This window comes from Halyomorpha halys, unplaced genomic scaffold (genome assembly GCF_000696795.3).
Source record: "Halyomorpha halys isolate HHAL.00 unplaced genomic scaffold, Hhal_1.1 Scaffold353.1, whole genome shotgun sequence".
Taxonomy (NCBI): Eukaryota; Metazoa; Arthropoda; class Insecta; order Hemiptera; family Pentatomidae; genus Halyomorpha; species Halyomorpha halys.
The window spans coordinates 384460-394031 of NW_027105574.1; the positions used below are offsets into that span (position 1 = coordinate 384460).

Genomic DNA, 9572 nt, shown 5'->3' on the forward strand with positions numbered 1-9572 from the left:
CAATTCAAGAATTCAAGTGACAGCCGTTATATCTTTAACTTCACCATTAATAGATTTTTTTTTTTTTTTTTTTAAATCCATTGACTTACAAATCGTTTTTACTATGTAGAAAAATAACAACAAAATTTATTTTATTATATCACTCTAACATTTCAACATCAATAAAATAAACAAAATTTTATATTTTAAACTTTAACTTAGTCAAAAATTATTAACCTTTGAGAATTATTTACTTAGCTTTTCATCATTCCAGGAAAAGTTCAAAATTTTAGATAGAGAACATATTGCCTTTACAAGGGACACTTTCTCATAGTAATAAACTAATATATGTATATATAAAATGTAAAAAAAATTGAATCCAAAAACAAAATTGAACATTGTATGCCTTAAATGAAAAGTCATTAAATACTCATTTCAAAACTTTGAGGTGTACTCATTAGGTCCATACTCTTGAAATACTCAGGGCAGAGAACTATGCTTCCACCAATTTCAGCTAAGTTCACTACTTAATACTGCCATAATCCCTCCAACATACACTATTTTTATATATATAAAATAACACTACAGTAAGTGAATCAATTAATTCAATTAACATTCTGTGTATCTAAATTTTATTGATAATAGGTTTTTTAAATAAAATAAAATCTGACTACAAATTTGTGATTGCATTTTAAAATAACATAACACGAAATATATACATTAGTTTATTTATCTATTGATATTTACAATTAAGAAAAAAAAAAGAAAGAAAGGAAAGAACAAATTACAATGGCACAATACATTGATCAGTAGATCAATTGAATCTACCCATTATTATCTATCTATTATCCATCTACCAATTAACATTTAACACACATCATGAATACCCCTATTGTGGGCCAAAGCCTTGGTGTACCTTTGTTGTTTTTATTTTATTTTTCAGCCCCCTTACCCCACTCCTGACTATAATATGGTTGATCATTTTTTTAAATTATGTATTACTATAACTAAATTTTTTTTTTTTTTAAGTATAGTTTTAAATTTTCTTTAGTGAATAAGTTTATCAAAATTAAAATATTCCATGTATTATCACTGTTTTCGATCATGAATGGTATTGATTGCCATTAGAATTCTTTAAAAAATAATGTTATCTAATTTTTTTTTATTTACATTTTAGTGCAGGGAAATCGGTTGTGATATCCATGATGAAATATTTAGGGTTCTACATGAACTACATACTGCATTAAAAACCTACCAATCTTACCAAGGAAACTATAAGCAAGCTGAAACTAAGCTTAGGTTAGCAGAAGCTCAAAGGCACAAAGTAGAATCAAGTATTCCTAGAGAAAAATTAGATCGCTCAAAAAAATTCAGGATGATAGAAAAAGATGTACAAAAGGTATTTTTTGTTATCCATTCTATTGTGGTATTACATTGTGCTCAAGTTTTTTATTTAATTCTATATTTATTAATTTAAAATTCAATATTTATTGTCTTTTCAATATCACCTTCAGGTTCCACTGTTGCAAGTTTCTAAATTTCAATTGTTTTAATTTTTAATAAGGATTTTATCAGTAAATCGTTCTTTTACTGAGTGCTGTTTGATATTATTCATTAATAAAGTTAATACTTTTATGATTTGATTAATGAATAAGGTATATTATTCATTTTAGTGATACAGTATGTGTATTATTCAGCTGTATAAATAATTTATCTTCTATACAATATTAATTTTTCTTTATCAACCATTTAACTGCTCAGACCACACATGTGTGGGGAGCAATATCTGTGTTCTCACAGTTCTGACTCCATAAGTTCGGACAACATTCATATCCTAAAACCAATCCTGTGAAGGCCAATAGTGAAATAAGTTATATGACCTCTATTCCCCCTCTTCCTCCCATTATTGGCATATGGGTTTCAGCAACAGTGGTATCTTATATGTGGGATTTGCATATGCCACTCCTGTCTATAAACTACTGCTTAATTCATTTTATTTGCAATTGTTTAGGTAAAACTTTTAATTTTGTGAACAATTGTTAAATTTTATCCTGTTATACAACCCAGTGCACCTTTGTGCTCATTACTGAAGGGGCTGTACCTTTATTCTTCATCATGTCCTACATCTTTGGCTGCTTCTACTCTCCGCTACAATTGCTCCTCGCCTCACAATCCCTAGAATGGCCTTCTTAGCCCAGCTTCCTACTTTTCCTCTGGCATTAAGGTCCTACCTATGATATAGTGCATGGTACCAACTACATATTTTTATTTTTTAACATACTGAAGTGTTTGTAGTTGGCATCATCATCATCATTGTAAGCATTCCTAAAATTAAATATTCCTCTCTATATGACTAGTATCCTATTATTCTGTTTGTCAATTCTCTATCCCTTCTTTCTCATCTTGATTGGTGAATTCTTCCACCATATCCATCAAAATGTTTGTCTCAGAAACCTAGATTAAACCAAATATTCTTCCCATATCTATTTCAAGTTGTATCCTACTCTTCTTCATTATTACCATATGAATCAGAATGGTGGAAGGGTAGGACTGTTTATGACTTTCTTAGGTTTAAAATTCTTTACAAATCTCCTTTTCCAGTTATTCCACATTTAGAATACCTTTTTCCAATAATTCCTTCTAACTTATTCTCACTTCTTTATGTTGTAACATATGCCCTTTCTTAACCTATGATCCTCCCATTTACAGCGTAGATAATACAAATTAATTTCATTCCGTTCACAATTCTTCAATGACCTATATCATCATAAAACACAAAATTTTCAATACTTCCAAAAGGATAATGATTCAATAATTTTATTGATTTGATAGAAGTATAAATATTTTTATACAATATAATTTAATACAATATAGGTTCGATCATATTAAATCAGTTAAAATATTTTTTATTATTAAGCCATTATAAAAGTTAAAAATCACTTTCAAGTGAGTTTGATAGATTTCTATTATGTTGACTTTTTAAAAATTCACTTCACTGGTATATCTTTGAATATGATTTTCTTTTTTAATTTTCAAATTTGTTTTCAGCGAAAAAATAAGTATTTTGATGCTAAACTGAAGGCCCTAAAAGCTCGAAATGAGTATATATTATGTATTGAAGCATCCAATGCAACATTACACAAGTATTATGTGGATGATTTATCTGATCTTATTGACTGTATGGACCTTGGTTTTCACCATTGCATTTCTCGAGCCTTGTTAATGCATGTAACAAGTGAAGAAGGTAGACAAAAATCTATTCAAAGCAACATTGATACCTTGAATTCTGCTTTATCCGGTTTAGATTCTAGACTAGACAAACAGCGATTTCTTGAATTTAACCATACATCATTTATGATACCAAAAAAGTTGGAATTTCAAGGAAAAAAAGAAGATGTGAGTATTAATCCTTAAATATTTTCTTATTTAATTTACTTCATTTCTCTTGCATTTTGAATATATGCTTAAAATATTTTTTAATTTTGGTAAACTTATTATTTATCATGTTAGTTTTTTTATCAATCTTAAATTTTTTTCATTCTGGAATAAATTGTTAGTTAAAAAATGTTTTTTATTTTATATTCTTTAAAAAGGGGGAGGGACAGAATTATGTAGTTTTCACTTATACGCTCTCTTTAAATTTAAGAGTGTTATTATTATTTAAGAATATTGTTGCTCTTCATATCAAATTTTGGTTATTGTAAGAAATGATAGTTAATTATCTCTTTAACACTTATGTAATAAAGGTTTTCTAAAAGACTTAATGACCTGGAAACCCCAAAATAATAAAAGGGATTTATGATAACTTGTTGTTTATTGTTATCGGTATTTTGTTTCATTAGTATTGTTATATTTACTAAAGAATTCAATTCAAGAATTCAAGTGACAGCCGTTATATCTCACAGGATGGTAACCTCGTCCTACCAGGTATTATTCCTGTAGGTATGAAGGAAGTATACAAGCCTGGAGGGTAACTAGCCGCCAGGTCCTATGGAAGGAATTTAGGTAGAGGAAAGAGGGTTGAAGGAGGGAGGAGAGGTCATGTCTTGGGTGAGCGTCGTGCAAGGACTTTGCCTCGTATAAGGCCGTGGATCAATGATCCTTTAGGCTTTCGTTAAGGCCCTAATTTATAGGTCTAGTGCATACGGCTGTAACTGTGTACCGGTCTTAACTTATGTGCTTGAGGTAGTTTCAGGCGTTAGTTTGGTATCTTTTATTTATTTTTTTATCAACATTGCTCATATACAAAAATTAATAATATGTAAAAATAACAATATATTTTCATAAAATAAATTTAAGAGCTTTAGTGAGGGTCAAAGGACTGCGCTACAAGTGATTTATTTTTTAAAGATAACTTGTATTCTTCCTCTAAGTATTTGATTGCAGCAAAATCCTTGTCATGATTCTAATTTTCTTTTGTTATATATTCTCTCTTAGTTTTGATATATTGTTTTGATTAATTTTAGGCTGAGCCGGAATTCCAAAAGTTACTGTATGCAGATATGGGAATCAGATTATCTCAAATGGAAACTAGAATCAACACAGTTAGAGCTCAAAATGATGAAATCTGGAAGACTCTTGAAACCGCTGAAGGCTCATTACTTCAAATACTTACATTAAAAGACTATGATTTTTCACATTTTTTTGGTGATAATGCACTACCAAGTCCCAAGCCACCTGAAACTGCATCATTGAAATTACGGGCTGATCGCCATGAAATTGAGGAGTTTTATTTAACTGTACTTATTTAGTATTTTATTTCACACCATTTAGCAAATAAAATATTTTTTATTGTATTATAATTTTTGTCACATAAATAAGCTTTAAAAAATTATGTATATGCAAAATTGATAGTTTGAGGGCTGTTTCCCTTATTGAACTGTTAACATTTAATGTAATTAATTGTGCTCCTTAAAGGTTTATTTCAAAAAGATTGCCTAAAACAATGTTCATTTAGACTCTTGGAGAATGCTGAGAAATTACTTCATTTTTATATCATATAGAGTTAAATTTCTATGAGGTGAAATCAGTCAGCAATTAAAAAAGCTTTTCTTGTTCAGGAAACTGCTTCAGAAAAGATTGGTTTGCTAAAGATTGAAAGCAAATTTAAATTCATATTTAAGTATTGTACAACCACCCAGTAATGATAAAGAGAGAATGGAACTTCCCCCTTCTAATCCTTATTCTGGATAGGTCTGATGGAGGTCTTCTTTTTATATGTTTTGGTTTTTATGTGCACAGTTATTATGTGATACTGCACAGTGATTCAGTTTTTAATGTGCTATGGGGAGCCAAAATAACACCTGTTACCTACCATATTTCTTCATCAACCTCATTTGTTGCATTTATCTTGTAACAATCCCATATAAGTTTAGAAACATTCATAAAAGTTCAAAATTTTGATTTGTGCTCCTATAGGGTGACTACCTCTTGAATAAATTCTAATATATTTGATTTTAGATTGATTCTCTACCAACCCGAGCCTCTCTGTAGGGTTCTGTTGTTCAATATATGAGTCCCTCCTGGATGTAAATGTTCTGCCAATAATATTAGTATCGTTGACAAATGCAAAGATTTGAGTGGATCGGTTGGTGATAGTTCCCCGAACTTTTGAGCTCCAGATTTCCATATTACATACTCTGATGCTAAGTTAATCAGCAGGTAGGCCAAGCAGCCTACTTGTCTCAATCCTTCATTTATTTTGAAAGCCTTGAGACATTCCTTATTATAGGTATAGTGAGTATATACTCTCTTCTCTATAGCATTGAGAATATCTCTGTATAAATAATATCTTTCGGTATTAGAGATCCATTTGGGACCTTGGTCTCTTCAATAATCCTCCAATGTTTCTTATCTATCTATAAACCAGTGTCAGTGCTTATTGATTGACCTTTATATCCCTTTCCAGCAGCATTTGTCACTACCTAACAGGTGTCCATCCATAATCATCTTTGCTATTCCATCTTCTCCACATAACTTAAATGCCTTACTATGAATTATCTTGGGAATTGGATTTATTTTATATTTGTGTGTTAATTATCATTAGTCACATAACATTGCCTTTATGTATATAAATATTATTTTCTTGTTTTATATATTCTATATTCATAATTAAAAATATGTTATCTCGATGAAATAAATAATTTTATTTGTTACAGAAACTACGTGATTTTCTTTTGGGTACTTCACAAATTGCTAGGCTAGAAGTCAAATATGATTACATGAGAAACAGCCTAGCAGAGCTTAGTAGTAGTAAATCATTTCAATATACTTCAAATTCAGGGATTAAACCTTCAAGAAGAAAGTGTATTGGCCGCTTAAATATTACAACTCAACCAAAATTGTTTGGTGGATCACTTGGAGAGTATATTGACTCTACTAATCAAGACATACCTCTTATTATAAGGAGTTGTATCAGGATAATTAATCTTTATGGTTAGTACACAGTATTATTTATTCAATGTTTTAAAAATTTTAACTCAGAATTCGATTTGACACTAAACCATTCCTAATATAAATTGGCCAGTGACGTAACTTAGAAACAACTTAAAATAGGGTGACGTAAAATGGGGACCCCCTGCTATTTATTTTTATTTTATATTATGTCTGTGTTTGGGATTAAGTACATCTTGGCTCTGACAGCTCAGTATGAATATTCATTTGGTAATTATTTGATTTCAGTAGTGTTGTTATTCCTAGGTGGTCCATGAGGGAAGGCCATGTTTCTGAGTGCCGGAATGTGATAGGCTGATTTTGGTTAGATAGTGGGCAGTTTGGTGAACCAGCTATTCTAATTTTATGAAGATGAGACTGTCGGTAATCACAGCCTGTTAGGCACCAAAATTATGCCACGAATATTCTTCTAGATAAATCAATTCCCTCCAAGATTAATTCCCACAAAGAGGGAAGATATTGTATCAACAGATTTTTATTGTTTCACTCTTCTGAGATCTTTAGATGTTTTATGTATTTCTCCTGAACTATTTTTTTTACCAGAGACATAATAGCATCATAATTCATAGGGATACCTGGTTATGTTAAAAAGCACCCTAATTTTGCTATTTGGTCTGATTTTCGGTAGTTCCTCAGACCACAGTATCAAACAATCCACTTGTAGACTGACTATCTCTAGATTTGCTTCCATAAGATTTACAACCATCTTATTGTATCTTCAACCATATAGTTATTACTAAATTGGCTGAAGCTGAGCTATCATTGAATAGCTGAATCTATTGGTCAGATGGGTATATGGTGTTCATTTTTTTGAACACTAGGGTCCTCAGAAAGCATCTGTTATCTCTGATTTGTGTCTGTCTAGTTGAAGAACATAGGAGGGATCATTACATTATGAGAACTATCACAAGTTAGTATTGGTACTGTTGCATCCAGGTCATGGTCTAATCTAATTCTTAGTTGTTCTGCGGTCTCAAGGAAAGGTTCTTAGATTGTGAGTATCTACTTTACTGGACAGTGAGCCAATGGCACTGCTAGCATCAAGCAACTTTCTACTTGCTAAGAGACCGGGAAAAGTCAGGCAACTTTTTTATTTTGGAAAAGTAAAGGAATCAGAGAAAGAAAAAAGTAGGAAAACTCCTGCAGTCAATAAAAAATTGTTTCAGAATCAGTACCACATGCCTGAAAAAAAAGGTTTGCCAAGTAGATATGACAATGTAGCTTCCTCATCATTTCTAAGGGATGCATGATTACCCATGTGGCTAGTACATATTGATTAAACTTTTTAAGTATGATAATTTAGAAAAATTATTTAGGTAAAAAAAATCATGAAGCAACTAAATAAATTTTTTTGATTGTTTAGGGATAAAAAGAAAATCTTTTTTGAAAAAAAAAAAATACTATTTGTTCTTAAAAAGTTGCTCTAGAACCATCGGGACTGTACCATTATGAAGTTTAAATGTGGTTTGCTTTAATACTTCAAAAATGCATTTGAAAATTAGAATTTTTCTTCCTTTGACCATGAGGAGAGGGGAAATATTAGATGGTGAGGGAAACGTTTAGGTTAAATGATGGAATCAATGATTGATACTGAAGTGGTTTATGCACATTTTGTTTCATGTAAAAACAGAATTAGCCTCACACACAGACTTGTCAACTCATAATTTTTAGAGAAATCAAATTAAAATTAAAATTAAATCAACCTCTCTCCTCACAATTGGATAAGTTCATTCCAAAAATTAATTAAATGTCTAAAAATGACCATTTATTGTTGTTTTTAATTTTTACAGTAGATTGTTGGCTGAGTTCAATTTATCCACGTTAATTTTTTCTTTCTATGTAAGAGCTAATAGTGCTATTTTTATTTTTCACTGAAACTGTCATATTACTCCCATTTTGATTTATCAATTTCAGTAAACCCAATAAACATTTGTTATGAATTAAATTTCTATTTTACCCAAATCTTTATTTTATTTATAATCTTAACACTTTCTTGAGACTGGTTAATATTATTTAAATAAATAAAATTTTATCCATTTTAGTCTCAAAACATATTTATTCACTTAATAAGTCCAACATTTTGGCTATTCTCAGGGACAATCTTAATACAATTTTAGAATTAAATAATTTAAAAACACTTCATGCAGGATAAAAGCTCTAACATAACATTAAGGCTAATTTCTAAACCAACAATAAAAAATTTTCTTTTATCTTATTGAAAGCTGTTTCGAACCACTTCATACTGGATACAGTTCTATTTTACTTTATTTATAATCTTAACATTTTCTTGAGACTGGTTAATATTGCTTAGCCTTCAATAAGATAAAAGAAGAATTTTTATTTTTGCTTTTAGAAATTAACCCTAATGTTATGTTGGAACTTATATCATTATGTATTAAACTAGTTAAAGCAGAAGTAAAAATTCTTTACACCAAAGAATGGTAATTTATTGGAATGACCTGGGCAGAATAGCCTGCATAAAGTGTTTTTAAATGATTTAATTCTAAAATTGTATGAAGATTGTCCCTGAGGATGGCTGAATTGGCTAAAACGGACTTATAAAGTGAATAAATATGTTTTGAGATTAAAATGGGTAAAATTTTATTTATTTAATATCTGTATATTGTTAATATTTGCATTTGGAATATTTTCTTCTTACAGGGCTCCATCATCAAGGAATATTTAGAGTTTCTGGTTCTCAAGTTGAAATAAACAATTTTAGAGATGCATTTGAAAAAGGAGAAGATCCACTTGCTGATATTACTGATGCATCTGATATGAATTCAGTTGCTGGAGTTTTGAAACTATACCTGCGGGAATTAAGAGAACCATTGTTTCCCATTATATATTTTGAACAGTTTATGGATCTTGCTCGTTTGTATTTTACCATATATTTATTTCTTCATGCATAAATTTTAGCTCTATAAATTATGATAATATTTATTTTCAGAATTGGAATCTAAACATGATTTTGTGATCAAAATGAAAGATCTGATTCAAAGCTTGCCTCGATCAGTTATTATAGTAATGCGATATCTGTTTGCATTCTTAAATCAGTATGTATATTTTGAATATATTTGAATTTATCTAGTTTTATTGGCAACACAGACCATTTCTCATATTGATTATTTTAAAGCGTT

The 9572-nt window shown here is 30.0% G+C and overlaps 1 protein-coding gene across 2 annotated transcripts in view; it reads left to right on the forward strand.

Moving 5' to 3' along the window:
- LOC106681627 (SLIT-ROBO Rho GTPase-activating protein 1) overlaps nt 1-9572 on the forward strand; it is a 39993-nt gene that overhangs the window by 6873 nt on the left and 23548 nt on the right. For both annotated transcript variants that reach the window (XM_014422054.3, XM_014422055.2), the window contains exons 4-9: nt 1157-1378; nt 3028-3375; nt 4446-4718; nt 6138-6414; nt 9094-9306; nt 9383-9488. In XM_014422054.3, coding sequence (XP_014277540.1) covers nt 1157-1378; nt 3028-3375; nt 4446-4718; nt 6138-6414; nt 9094-9306; nt 9383-9488 — 1439 coding nt within the window. The remainder of the gene's footprint in view (nt 1-1156; nt 1379-3027; nt 3376-4445; nt 4719-6137; nt 6415-9093; nt 9307-9382; nt 9489-9572) is intronic.